The 15,253-nt window shown below is 44.2% G+C and overlaps 1 protein-coding gene across 1 annotated transcript in view; it reads right to left on the reverse strand.

The window, feature by feature from the left end:
• Positions 1–15,253, reverse strand: part of LOC147726456 (complement component C6-like) — a 563,575-nt gene that overhangs the window by 75,463 nt on the left and 472,859 nt on the right. The window contains exon 14 of the mRNA XM_086960580.1: positions 9,438–9,570. Coding sequence (XP_086816706.1) covers positions 9,438–9,570 — 133 coding nt within the window. The remainder of the gene's footprint in view (positions 1–9,437; positions 9,571–15,253) is intronic.

The following is a 15,253-nucleotide window of genomic DNA, read 5'->3' on the forward strand; positions in this document are numbered from 1 at the left end:
ACCGAGCCTGGTGATGTGATCATTATGTTTTACGGCACCTTTAAACCAGAGCAGGTGCTCTTGGTAATTTAGTGGTATTTCAATATCCTCGAAAGGTGTATATTCTTCCGGAGGTTCCTCTATTTTGTAATAGTGGAATTCGTGTGTTGTAGCGTTTGCCGCTGGAAAGTTTATCCATGTATAGAATACCTCTGTCTGCCGATATTTGTGTGCCTCTATCACGAAAATGACTGTACCACCTCGTGATGACAGTCCGTTTTCTATAAGTTTTAGAGTTATAGTTTCTGTAATGTTGACCGGAATGAGGATAGCATTCCGGTCATTCTGTAGGAGACTCGTGTCAGCCTCCATTAGTTGGGCTGCTAATCTAGCTGCTTCCCTTTCGTCTTCACTTCCTGGCATTTTTACTGGCAGAAAGGTTTTTTTTTGCAGATCAAGTTTCAAGGAGACTAAAGATTAGGTGCACAATATTTTGGAACACTGTATTCTTCAACGTTGACTAAACCAGAAACTCTACATAGGAATCTCTTCCTACTAAGTTCTGACGGATTTTAACCTTTCACCCACTCCAGACGTCTATTGGAGTATTTACGGGAGAAAGGGCCTGCTTGAAAAGGCACAACTGAATTACTCTAACTTCTTGAGTTAGTTTTATCGCCTTACCAAACGTTGGGCGCCATGTAGTGTAGTTCCTATTTTCCCTATAGGCCCTGCGCATTGGAACAACATAAACAGCAGTGTAGACATAGGACTGAGGTAATCTAGGTCTCTACTGACTATGTTAAACTTAATTTAGGTTTGCGCCAGCTAGCTCAGAGGTCACTGAAAACTTTCTTGACTGAATAGGAAGTGATCAGCTTCCCTGGCTCAGACAAGAAGGGATTCAGCTTCCGACAACCGCATAAACATGACAACTTTGCTCCCTCAGAATAAGAGTCAATCTCTAGAGTCGTGTGAAACAATAGACAGCTATTTCACTCAGTCAGATGTGCATTCTTAGTTTCACCAGAGTGCAGAGAATAGAGAGACAGGCGTTTTCAATAAAAGGTATTATTTATTGAGCAGTCTTCCTTCTCATGCAAGAGAAATGAATTGCCACAATTGCAATACTTAATATAAAGTAAAGTACGTACAGTAAAAGGAGTATTATGAAATAATACTGTAAAAGCATTGATATGGTTTCTTAGCCATAAGACACTTTAAAATGGATAAAATATATATACATTATACATAGGCTAACGTGCTCGACTGGTGCTTCTAAAATACGCCTACCCAGATGTACCTGACCTAAGCCTAATACGTTGGAAGGAGTAAGTAAGTAGCAGTTTAAGTTAAGTAAGGTTTTGCCAAGAATCTGACTCAAGAATTCTCTCTAAGGGTTTAGTCAGCACTGTACCTTGGGAATAGAATGTAGGAGGTCTGGCATCTCTCTCTCAGGACTTGATATCCCAGTCACCAGTAAGGGTAGGCTGGAAACACCGGAGCTGGATTTTCTCGGCAGGAGAAAAGACAGCGTCTTTCTCAGCGCGTCAAAGAGGAGGGGCAGCGTCCGTGGGCTCTCCGCATCTGCTGGGCTCTCGGCAAGTAGATTAGCTGCTCTGCTCCGAAACCTCCACCGTGTGTTTGCTTAAGGCAACGTTGGTATATTATACCTGAAAGGTCCGAGTTTGACGTAAGGTTTGGACATAAGACGTCAATAAAGATTTCACTAAGAACTGGCCGTTCTTACAGTGCTCGCAGGAGTTCTATTACAAATCAAAACAAAGCAAGCAGGGATTTCCCAGGTTGCTGGAGGTTTGGTGTGTTGAAAGAACTCGTTGTGCTTTCTAGGACTCTAAGGAAGTAGCTTTTGCCATGCCTTGGGCTGCAAGGGCGATTTACTGAAATATGGATCTGTTTCTTATGCCATTATAGGGGTATTTATTGATTGTAGCCGTGTAAGGGCATAAACTGGTAATATTGTTTCAGGTTCCTAGATAAAAACACTACACACTGATGGCAACAACAGTCTTTCTGCAGCTTGAGGGATATCTGGGTTTTGACTGCATACAAGCAGTGGCCAATATCTAGTCAAGTCAAGTCAGATAATTTATATAGCGCGCTACATACCCAGAGGGTCTCAAGGCGCTCGAAGAAAGGTGGGGAATTACTTGTCGAATATCCAAGTTTTAAGTTGCTTTCTGAATGCTAGGTGGTTCTGAGTGAGGCGAAGGTGAATGGGAAGTGAGTTCCAGTTTTTAGCTGCCAGGTAGGAGAAGGATCTTCCTCCCATGGTGGTTTTGTTAATGCGAGGTACAGCAGCAAGGGCTTGGTTGGAGGAGCGTAGCTGACGGGAGGGGGTATAGAAGGAAAGTCGTGTGTTGAGGCATTCGGGTCCGAGTTCGTAAAGTGCTTTGTGTGCGTGGGTTAAGAGGCGGAAAGTTATCCTCTTATTGACGGGGAGCCAGTGGAGGTCTTTCAGGTGGCCAGAAATGTGGTCTTTACGCGGGATGTCTAGTATGAGTCTAGCTGATGCGTTCTGGATGCGTTGGAGTTTTTTCTGAAGTTTGGCGGTGGTACCGGCGTATAGGGTGTTTCCGTAGTCCAGGCGGCTTGTAACCAGAGCGTGGGTGACCGTTTTTCTGGTTTCGGTGGGGATCCATCGAAAAGTTTTTTTGAGCATGCGAAGAATGTTGAAGCAAGATGATGAAACGGCGTTGACTTGTCTGGTCATCGAGAGTGAGGAGTCCAGGATGACGCCCAGGTTCCGTGCGTGGTCCGTCGGGATGGGTGCTTTTCCTAGGGCCTTTGGCCACCAAGAGTCGTCCCAGGCGGAGGGAGAGGTACCTAAGATAAGGACTTCTGTTTTGTCTGAATTCAGTTTCAGACGGCTGTGCTTCATCCACTCTGCGACTTCTTGCATTCCTTCATGTAGGTTGGTTTTGGCGGTGAGAGGGTCTTTGGTGAGTGAGAGGATCAGTTGAGTGTCGTCAGCGTAGGAGATGATGTTGAGGTTGTGTTGGCGTGCGATGGTTGCGAGGGGGCTCATGTATACGTTGAAGAGGGTGGGGCTGAGTGAAGATCCTTGTGGCACGCCGCAGATGACTTCGGTGGCCTCTGATTTGAAGGGGGGAAGGCGGACTCTCTGAGTTCTTCCGGCAAGGAACGAGGAGGTCCATTCCAGTGCTTTTCCTTGGATTCCGATGTTTCTAAGGCGTTGTAGGAGGGTGCTGTGACAAACTGTGTCGAAGGCTGCGGAGAGGTCAAGAAGTATGAGGGCGACTGTGTCTCCGTTGTCCAGTAGAGTTCGAATGTCGTCTGTTGCTGCGATGAGGGTGGTCTCAGTGCTGTGTTTTGCTCGGAATCCGGACTGTGAGGAGTCGAGAGATTTGTTGGTTTCGAGGAAGGCGGCGAGCTGGTTGTTGACAGCTTTCTCAATGACTTTGGCTGGGAATGGTAGGAGTGAGATGGGGTGGTAGTTTTTGAGTTCGGTGGGGTCAGCTGTGGGTTTTTTCAGAAGGGCGCTGAGTTCGGCGTGTTTCCAGCTTTCCGGGAAGGTGGCGGAGTTGAGGGAGCAGTTGATGACGTCTCGGAGGTGAGGTGCTATGATGGAGTCTGCTTTGTTGAAGATGTGGTGAGGACATGGGTCTGTGGGGGATCCTGAGTGGATGGAATTCATCAGGCGAATGGTGTCCTCAGTGGAGATTGGGTTCCAGTCGTTAAGGATGTTCAAGGGGGGTGAGGGTGCGGCAGCAGGTTGTGTGGGTTGGTCTCCGGGTTGGTTGTCGAAGCTGTTGTGGATGTCTGCGATTTTGTTGTGGAAGAACGAGGCTAGGGAGTCGCAAAGGGATTGAGAGGGAGTGATGTCGTTGGAGTTGGATGAGGGGTTGGTAAATTCTTTGACGATGTTGAATAATTCCTTGCTGTTGTGGGCGTGGTTGTCTAGTCGGTCTTTAAGTGCAGCTTTCTTGGCAGTCCGGATCAGTTGGTGGTGTGTGCGGGTGGCGTTTTTGAAGGCGTCCTTGGTGCTGGTGTTTGGGTCTTTTTTCCAGGCCTTCTCGAGGGAGCGACAGAGTTTCTTGGATTTCTTTAGATCATCGTTGAACCAGGGAGCGTTTTTGCTGCCTGGGTTGATTTGACGTTTTTTCTGGGGTGCTAGGCTGTCGGCGCTGTTGGTTAGCCATTGATTGAGGTTAATGGCTGCTTGGTTGGGGTTCGAGGAGTGGGCAGGGGGGTTTTGAAGAAGCGATGAGGAGATCTGGTCGATGGTGATTTTGTTCCAGTTTCTTCGCAGAGTAGGTTGAGGGAGGTTGTGGGTTGTGGTCTTTTTGTAGACAAAGTGAACGCAGCTGTGGTCTGTCCAATGGAGGACTGTGGTGTGGCTGAAGGAGATATGTTTGCTGGAGGTGAAGATGGGGTCGAGTGTGTGACCTGCGAAGTGGGTGGGGGTGTTAACAAGTTGTTTGAGTCCTAGGTTGGCGAGATTGTCCAGAAGGGTGGTGGCGTTGCTGTCGTTGATTTTTTCCAGGTGAAAATTGAGGTCTCCCAATAGGATGTAGTCCTCGGAGGGGAGGGCGTGTGGGGTGATGAAGTCAGTGATGTCTTCACTGAATTGTGCACGGGGTCCAGTTGGCCTGTAAAGGAGGGTGCCTCTGAGTGTGGTCTTGGGGTCTGTGTGGATCTGGAAGTGAAGATGTTCTGCGCTAGCGAGGTTGACGTCTGAGCTGGTTGAGATGCGGATGGAATTCTTATGGACGATGGCGATGCCTCCTCCTGTTTGCTTGGTGCGGTCCTTACGGATGATCTTATATCCTTCCGGGATGGCAATGGCGATGTCTGGGGCTGAGGAGGCGTTCATCCATGTTTCTGTTAGGAAGGCGACGTCCGGAGAGATGGTGTCTAGTAGATTCCAAAGGTCGATGGCGTGCCTGTGGACCGAGCGGGTGTTGAGCAGGATGCATTTTAGGTGGTTGGTGTCAGGTCTCTGTTTGGTGTTCGTGGATGAGGAGATGGTCTTGGTGCTGTCATACTTGCAGGAGTTGCATGTGAAGGGTCCATGGGTGTGTCCAGGAGCGGCTTGGGCGCAGTGGGGGAGACGGCCGGGGTTTAGGGCTAAGAGGGTGGAAGGGTTGTATCTAATGCGGGCAGGGAGGGTGGAGCAGGGGCCAGGGGGACAGGCGCTAGGCGCGGTCCAGGCGCGGACGGGCGTAGACGGGCTTACCTTTGGCGCACCTTCGGCGCAACTGGGGCGCGACCGCTGCGCGTGAACGCTGCGCGCAAGAGCATCTGTCATATGTGGATGGTGGAAGGGGAGGGGCGAAGGAGGGTCAGCTGGGAGGCGGGGCGGGCTGTGGAGGAGGTGCTACGAGGCAACAACAACAATGAAGATGGCGGCCCTTGCGTAAACTCGAGGTAGGCAGGGTCACCAAATGCACATCAAAGGCTGCAGATTAATTAGGCAATGCGGCGTGCAGTATAGTATACAGTATACAATGAAACACACACAATACAATGAAAGTACAAATAATGCGGGCTTCAGGCACAGCGCAGCGGTAAATGTACTCAAAGCGATGCAAAATGGTACAAAAACAATCTAGAGGCACTCGCGCTATAGCGCTATCCAAATATGAGGCGCTATGCTGCTTTTGGCAATGTTAGAGTAGGAGGCAGGGAGCGCGGGTACGATACCAGGCAAGAGCTCTTGTGGGGGAGCGACCACTTCTGAAAGCGCCAGAGGGGTCACAGCGCTAGCGAGGCTAGGAGCGGGATGTGTAGTCTGTGGGAAGGAGGGTCAGCTGGGAGGCGGGGCGGGCTGTGGAGGAGGTGCTACGAGGCAACAACAACAATGAAGATGGCGGCCCTCGCGTAAACTCGAGGTAGGCAGGTTCACCAAATGCACATCAAAGGCTGCAGATTAATTAGGCAATGCGGCGTGCAGTATAGTATACAGTATACAATGAAAAACACACAATACAATGAAAGTACAAATAATGCGGGCTTCAGGCACAGCGCAGCAGTAAATGTACTCAAAGCGATGCAAAATGGTACAATAACAATCTAGAGGCACTCGCGCTATAGCGCTATCCAATTATGAGGCGCTATGCTGCTTTTGGCAATGTTAGAGTAGGAGGCAGGGAGCGCGGGTACGATACCAGGCAGGAGCTCTTGTGGGCATTAAAGAAGGTCAGCAAAAATGCAAGATCCTGTGGCACTACTCACGTGACCTTAAACAAGGGAAGAAGTCACCCAGTTTCAAGGGATGGGTTTAGGAGATGAGAAAGGAACCGTATTATTATAGTGCTCAGTCATCTAGGCAGTGGCTGGCTCGAGCGTGGTCAAGGCCCATGCATTGCCCTGGTCTTTCACTATAAGCAACTCTCCATCCATCAGTGTAGCTTCCATGTCATTTTGAAGGCTAGATTATCAGTTAGTTGATTCCACTCAAAACAGAAGGGTTATTTCATGTCTAACTAAGGCGTAAGCTCTGCATGGACGGCCTGAAATAGCTATGAAATAGGCCTTATTTTAATTAAGATGTTGGGGTTAGCAGGATTCTTTGAGCAAGCAGATAGTGTTAGTGTGCTTGAGCTTATGTGGCATTCCTCATGGCTGAGAGATGCTTTGGTCAAGTAAGTGATAATGGAGGCAATGACCAGTTGACCAAACTAGCTCATAGTAAAGTAACCGTTCTCATATATCATAGCTCAGTAGAGCTGGCTTGAAACCTGGGATAGTCTTGGATAAATCTACATGTTGAAAATGGATCTAACTGATACAGTATGACATGGGAATCCTTGTATCACTGAAAATCTGTTGTAGTGAAGGAAATTGGTGGGATGGGTGAAGGAGTACTGGTTCAGTGATACACAAACTTCTGTTTGAAGGCGAGGCTACAGAGTGCCACACTAGTTAACAAACTGTGTTCAGCATAGGCTTTCCAACTACCCAGCCAACTGTGTTCCCTTGTTGCTGCATTTTCTAATTGTCATCAGCAGCTTTGCTATTTTCTTGGTATGGAGGATGAGCCAAGTGATGCAGGAAATGTGGGGCCTGCTTTACTTTCCCGGTTTGGAGGATAAAACCTCACCATCATGCCATCCACCTCCACTGTGAACTGCATCTTGCGGACTTGGCTTGTGACTCTGTGGTTATGGTATTAACTTTGACAGGTTAGATATTGATTTAATCCTGATTTTTGGTCTGTCCTGGGCAAATAACATCGCCTTCCAGCACTCAGTTGAATTTTTGCCAACATTGGAAATGCTCAGAAACATGTAAAAGCCTGGTGTAAAGCACGGAATAAATGACTGCATGTCTAACTTGGCAAAATGCTGCCATTCAGAAGAGAAGTGGCCTGGTAGGTCAGATTGGAATTTTCTTATTTGAGTAGGACCAAGACTAATTTAATTTGCCTATGGTTGCACCATGTCTGGTATAATGCAGTGGGCAAACAAAGGATGGACTAAAGTGATGCTAGGAAAACTAACAGTGGCTGAGGCACTCACCCATTACCGTTGATTGTATTAAGATATAAGGATATCTTTGGGGAAGTAAGAAGCGGGTCAGCATGTGGGGAGGCTTACTCAACCCACTAAGATCAGAGGGAGGACTACGATTGTGCCCTGCATCGTTACCCTACAGGATAGTGCTCTCTGCACACAGACAGCATCAGAAGTGCCATTGGGGCTACAGCAGCCATCCTACAGACAAGGGTCTCCACTCTCTGGCAAATGTGCATTGAGTAGGGGTCAGTAAATGCACCTCTTGGTCCCACGCAGATGAGGAATAATGTGGAGGCACATTCAAAGCTGCCTCCAGTTAGTATTACTGGTCGACAGCTCAATTTCATGGATGTCAGGGTCCAGCCCTCTTTGGGGACACTTAAAAGAAACACAAGCACTCTACAATGACAACAACATACAACAGGATGCAGGATGCAGGATTACCCAAATGTGTTTTGAAACTTAATCTGATTGCCCAGGTGTTTCTAGTCTGTTACCCACTGACCTTGCCCTAAACTACAAGGTACCTTGGGTCTCTTGGCACATGTTCAATGATCAACCTGCACACGGTGAAACTGCAAATAAGGAAACGCGGCAGTCTACTAAACACAGCATGGAACCAGCTCAGCAAAAAGTATATTTTTTTCCGGCTTCAAAGATTTATCTCAGCATATTCACCTTCATAGGGTTCAAAAAGTGACATTGCTATTTATTTAATGCTCATATTCACACTGCTTGCCACAAGACCTATCTTTAATTCTCAGTCCTCATCAGAACCCTCTAAAATATTGATTCCTGTTACAGGGGTTTCCAGTGATAAAAAGTTGTATGTGTTATTCTGTATGCTGCACCCATGACCTAGATAGAGAGGACTGCCATAAACGATCAGTTTCAATGGAATATGAGATGTTATTTCGCATGCCATTACTTCGCATGCTATTACTACGCGGTTATTACTTAGCAATAACCGTTACTACGCAAGTTTGAACTGGAAGTAGCCATTCGAAATTTGTGACTGTAAAATTATCTTAGGCTCTTATTCATGAGCAACTTCCATAATTCCCTAACTGCACATATAGGAAAAATGCTCCCTGCCATATTAGTATATAACTCGAACCTGGCGTTCTGAATGTGGCTTTTGATTTACATCCACATACCTTTTGCAGGGTTCTTTAACTTCAACAAATGGCTCATTACTTCTGTGTATTTTTATAAAAAGTATTTTAACGTTGTGGTTCCCTTTTCTGCATAAACTGGTAGTATCAACGCCTGTTATTTTCGCTCCAGTAATAGATGCTCGATATGCTTTTCACTCTTGTCAGAAGGTGCACATTTTGCAGCATAACTGTCCCTGGATTTCTGCAATGGGTTTGATTTGTCCTTGACCCTATCAAACACACTAACAATGACTCCCTCGTAGTGGTACTGGCTACCTCTCAAAGTACCAAGGTCAACATTTTACAGATTGCTTTGTTAAGCGACTGACTAGTACTTGATTCTTTTAAAAAGGCTAGCATATTCTTTTGGTTTCTTGATATTTCCTGGAGTGGTTCCTGTGGTGCTGCAGTGATCTCTGCAATCTTGATAAGCCTCAACCAAACTACGTCTCTTGATGAAATAGCTTGATAGTCAGTTGTTTAAAGAAATATGCACTTCAATTGGTCTAACGTGACTTTTCTTCTGGAATTAATTCAGCATTTCAAGTATCATAACTTGGGAAATCTCTCCAAAGCAATAACATTTGGCTGCCCTCTGAACTGAACAATTGTGCAGTTAAAGCTGAATAGTATTAGTCAAAATAATCACAAGTGTAATAAATTAAGTGTTGTGGATAAAGTTGTGACATGCTGAATGATTGTTTATAAGTACACATATTTACTAACAGCCCCTGGACATCAGCAGTATACTAAATACACAGGCATGGTGAGAAGGACACGTAGGTTGGCGTTCTCTTACTGCGACACTCTACGGCTTCTTGTCTCCAAGATCCATCTGGTAAGCACTTGAAGAACTGGTACCCAACAAGCTCATAGCCAGAGATGCATACAACTTCCAGCTCTTCTGCTACTGAATATTGCTTCTTCTGATTCTGCAAAACAAGAAAAAGTGGCAATTTAAAGACAATGAACTGTTTCAACATTATTTTTTGCTTCACTCTTTTTTCTCTGAATTAGAACTCTCTCTAGTGCATATTCCAGCTGACCAGTTGCAAATGTTAATTTTCATGTGCTTGATGAATATTCTTTTTTTTAACGTAGACATTTTACTGGTTATAAAATATCAATTGAACACAACAAATGTCATTACATAGACACCACTTACAAGAGACAACTGGAATTAACTGGTATTTTATTGATAGCACTTCATATGAAGACCTACCTACACCTTATATTCTACTACATGGATACATTTGAAATCACATTTATCTGGCCAACTGTAATATCACAAGAGATAGGGCTGTCCTCACTAGCATGTGACAGAGAACAATAAAAGCTTCATAATAAATTGATCAAACCTATGGAATATGACATATTACATGACTTTTCCCAATGAAACAATGAGGAACCTAGCCTTTATCATTGGCTTGTTACCATAACCATCTGAGGCAGAGTATTGCACATAAGCTTCCCCCAAAGGAACTATCATGCATACCATCATAAAATTACATATATGTACAAAATTAAAGATAGAAAAACAATGTAAACCTCTTCTAAGAGGGGTTAACAAAACAAAGTGTGAAACATTTACACCCAAGGTTTGTCAAAGTCAAAGTCATAAAAATCTTTATTCAGTCAGGCATATGACCATTAAAGCACATATTTAAAACACATATCAAAGTAACAACAGATCAGTATCATAAAACTTCTGTTAATAACATATACATCACTGATCATCCAAGCACCATAGATAAATCATGCTGCATATATTTTTCTTGAATTCAGTACCTGAATTATAAAATTCAAAACCGCATAACAAATTGTTGGAGACTCGAGGCGATTTAAAAAACCAGTAGACTCTCTTGGTATGTGTTAAAACATTTTCCAATCAAAATGGGGTGTAAAAACCGAGTTCTAAAAGCAGAGTACAAAGTCCAAAATAGCGTGAAGTGCTAGGTTGACTGGCTAGAAACTCCATCACACGGACAACATGGCAAAAATAGAGCAAACCAGGACCCAGTAACAAGAGAAGCCCCTAAAAAATTAATCATATTGGCTCTAAGCCATGTTAAATCAAACCTGTGCTCTGGTGCCTTTATGCACGTTAAGTAGGGCTCCATGCTATTACAAGTTGAGAGTGGAATATACACATGCACTGTGACCATATCAGAAGTTTTTTATAAATCTCTTCTTTTCTTTATGGGAAAAGTACATTTCCTTAACCAGGACCTTGGTATGTGAGCTAATCTTATCTGTAGTCTCGAAGCAAATACTCAATCCTAGGTCTCGAAGAGTACTTTATTCCAAGGAATGGCTAGCATGTTACTTTGTTTCAGATGATCCTCCACAATTCTGTGTCAGGAATTTTGCTCCGGTAAGGACCAGATTTTAACTTGTAACAGAATGGGCGCCAAACCCACCATGTCTTCTAAAAAGCCTAACCCCAATTCATAGTGGCAAATAAAACTCCATGTGGATCTGGGAAGTCCTAAAAGTCTATTTAAAAACCTATTCTGTACTACCTGAAGGGACTTTACAGGTGTGCCCCCACACACCAGCTCAATGTGTTCCCACAGAGAGGCATTTGCTTTTATATAGCATTTTCAATTCTTTTGGAGGCTTTTTTGTCCCAAGTTCTTTGCGAACCTGAATAGTGTTTCACCCACCACCACCACCGATTGGGACCTCTAATTATTTAATCGATCCCAGCTGAAATTGGCATTAAATAAGATACCCAGTTAGTTGAAGTTCATAGTTTTCATTACGGGTGTTTCTCCAATAAAAAACGTTTTTGAGCAAGTGTTCTTTGAACCACAAGTTAAAATGTAAAATGTATTCTTATTAACCTTAAACTTCAGCCCCTGCAAACAACCATAAAACCCATCTAAAAGTGTGGCAAAGCAGAGGTTACAGCTGATGTATAAACCATGAAAGAATCTGCATATAGGGAGATCTTCCTTAGTATTCACTCACTTCAAAAGACCTGATCCCATTATTCATTCTTTGATTTAGAGCAAAAGGTTCAATATAAAGACCAAACAGTATTGGAGAGAGAGGGCAGCCTCGTCTTGTCCCCTTTTCTATTCTTACTGGGGATGAGAAACTATCAATCACCAGGATGCTAGCAGTTGGAGTGCTATAAATCTTAAACACTGAGTCTATCAAATTGTTACCTAGTCCCAAATTTTCTAAAGACACCTCCAATAAACACAATCAAATGCCCCTTGTATTACGGCTTGGTCTATTGATCCTATCAGGGGAGGATTAAGTTCTTTCATATTTCTCCCAGGTAGACAGCCCTTTTGGTCGTGATGTATCAATTGCCCAATCACTTTATTCAAATGAGCTGCAAGGATACTGGTAAAAATGTTATAGTCACTATTAAGTAACAAGATCAGATGGTAATATTGACACTGCAAAGGGTTCTTACTAGGCTTCGGGATAAGGGAAATTACCGCTTCATTCCATGACTCTGGAATTGGCATGTCTTCTATCAGTATAGAATGAAATAACTTGACCCAAATGGGGATAATCCCCTCCACCATTGCAGAATATAGGTCACTGGGAATCCAGTCTGGCCCTGCAGCCTTTCCTCTTTTTTGTTTTTTCACTATATCCAAAATTTCACTACTATTAATTTCTTGACCCAAATATTGTGACTGATCACTAGTCAGTTTGGGGTGGTGTTTTTCTTGAAACCAGCATTCTGGCTCTTCCTCATTTACCACTAAATCTTCTGTATATAACCCCTGAAAAGATTTAGCAAACGCAGCTCTAATGTTATTACTCTCTTCAACTATCAGACCTGTCCCCCAACAATGATCTTCCTAATAACATTTAGATTTCTTTCCAAACTTGACTTTCAGGTTAATAACTTTCCACAACTCTCCCCGTACACAATATCTCTTGCTCTGCTAACCTCTTATTACGGCATAATTTTCCTGAGAGCCCCTTCCTTTCCTCTCCATGATGCAGATCAGCTTTTAGCATATCCTGCGATTTCACTTCTAACTTAGTAAGCTGCACATTTTCTTCCCTAGCCCAAGTCACTGATAACAATTCTCCTAAGCCATGCCAATCCCATACCACCTGCACGGGAGCTGATGTTAGATTTCAGGAGAAAAACTCCTCTGTGCTGTGTCGCAACTTTGCCATTATTTCTGCCTGCAGCAATATCCGTCTGTTAGCCATCTCCCTTTTAATGCTACAGGAGTCTCTTATCTACATTTTTAAAAGCATTGCTGCGTGGTCTGACAAATGTATTGGAAGGTGGTCTATCCCCACTACTTTCTCCACTTCTTTCATGTCTATAAAAAAGTAGCCTAATCTAGAGCAGTGTCCATTCTTCTTACTGTGGAAGGTATAATCCCTACTGTTCCCCTTTTCGCTATGAAGAACATCACAGATGTTAAAGTTTTCCATCATATCCATCAGATATGCCCTCATCTTTGGGAAAGTAATCTGGATCCGTACTGAGGAACTATCAAGATTATTAACCCATAAAATATTAAAATCCCCACCTAAAATATTGGGAGCATCAAAGTCTACCGGATTAGAGAAAAGTTGAGTCAACGGAGTAACATTGTCACTATTTGGGCTATAATAGCTTGCTAGTGTATAGGGACTATGGTGCACTTTTATTTCAGTAAATATCAAACGTCCTCCCTCATCGGCTCTGTGCCTAACTAGCTCTACCCCCAATTTTGCTCTTAATAATATGACTATGCCTTTAGTACTGTGCATTTGATCTGTGGTAACCAAACTCTCAGCCCATCTTTGTTTTAGGAAGAGATACTTGCATTCTTGTCTCAAAAGATGAGTTTCCTGAAGCATGATTGTTTGGGTGTTATGGTCTTTTAATTATTGTAGGATTACTTGCTGCCTCTTTTTTTACCGGTAACTCGTTTACATTCCAACATAGAATTGCTAAAGACTCTTTATTCATATTTCCTACTCCGTCTCCTTCTGAGCTCATCATTTAAAGCATCCTTAACATCCCTGCTTGGTGCTTTCCTTATATGTTTTCCTTTTTGACTTGAGGACATAAAACCGTTTTTTTCCCCTATGCTCCGCACCACATGTGCACCCTCCCATGTAAACCCTCCCAATTATATAATTAGGCATTACTACTGCCTTTTGAGCTCATCTATTAGGAGTGCCTATAACATCTTTTCACGTCAGTCTATCATTTGTCTAAATTTCCCCGCTTTGCCTCCAATATGAATTTGGCCACTTCTTCTGGATCTAACAAATTGTGCCACATAACTTTTAAAATTACGAGAAACCTCAGTTGTGTGGTAGCTCCCAACTCCTTCTGATCCTCCATTCTATTTTCCTATTCCCACTCTCTGCCTGCTGCTTCCTTGGAAATGTCTGACCTGATCTTGAAGGTGTCCCCCTGCGCTTGCTGTGCTTTTTCCTTCAAGGCTAACCCCAGAAATTTTTCTTTCAAGGAATAAGATAAAAAAGTTCACCAGAATCTTTCATGGTTTTTTATGCCCTCAATGCAGCTTAAAAGAGTCTCTATGTATTTGTTGGATTTCTTTGTCCAGATTTGCCAATGTGGCCTCCTGTGTGAATTATTCCTTCTTGCGTTATTTTCCAACTTTCAAGTGTTTCCATCAGTGCTTTTTCTCTCTGCTTCAGATGTACCATTTCTTGAGTATTCTCTTGGACTTGTATCTGTAAACTTGCATTCCGCATTCCAGCTCCTGTGTTAGCTGGGTTACACCTTCTATATTCCCCTCCAAGCTAGAACAGGTTAGCTGAATCTCTTTTTGATTTGCCTCAGAGGTTGATAAGCGTGCTTTAATTTTCTGAGTTAGTTGGAAGAGCATCTCCTGCGCCACATCCCACACTTTAGTGCTGCTGGCTCCCAAACGAAACACCCTCTGAAATTGGGGTTTGTATCTGCACTGCTGGGCCCCTCCCTAATGGCTCCTCTTGGCCCCAGGTTTGACTCTTACACTGTTAGGCCCAAAAACATATTTTGTATAGGAACAGCTGGGTGCACTAAGGGGGTACCTAGATCTCACAAGTCTGAGCTCCTTATTTCGCTCATTGTACTCACCGTACCTTCTAAACACTTTTGTTTTGGGGTAATACCGCTTTCTTCAATACCTTCCAGTACAGATAAAGATGGCTGTTGGCAAGGGCCACCAACTGCAGTGAATACAATTGTATATTAACCCCAAAACTCCCCCGTCCCACCCACCCCGGACCCGGTTACCTGTTTAAAGAAAGCAATAAGAAAGAGCAAGTAACTCCCCCCGCCAACCCAATTCAATGGCCGTGGTTTGGTGCAAAGTTGGCTTCCGATAAGCGAAGTAAGCGTAAGTACTTGGGGCATGCAAGCTCGGGAAATTCTGCTGTCAGTAGGGATAGGAAGGGCCTCCAGAGCTTGGGGAATGTTGAGCCCTGATTCATTATTGTGTATGCAGTGTATCTTGTATCTTGTATAGCGCACAGCTGCCCCAACGGGGCGTCCCGGCGCTTGCTTAGGGAACCCGTCCTGGTATTCCCCTGTGAGATACCCAGCAGGGCATCCGCAAGGTGAAAGCCAGGCATCCCGCTGCGAGGGGCCGTTGTGGAGATTAAGCAAGCTATTGCCCAGAG

Source organism: Lissotriton vulgaris, chromosome 3_1 (assembly GCF_964263255.1).
Source record: "Lissotriton vulgaris chromosome 3_1, aLisVul1.2, whole genome shotgun sequence".
NCBI classification, from domain to species: Eukaryota; Metazoa; Chordata; class Amphibia; order Caudata; family Salamandridae; genus Lissotriton; species Lissotriton vulgaris.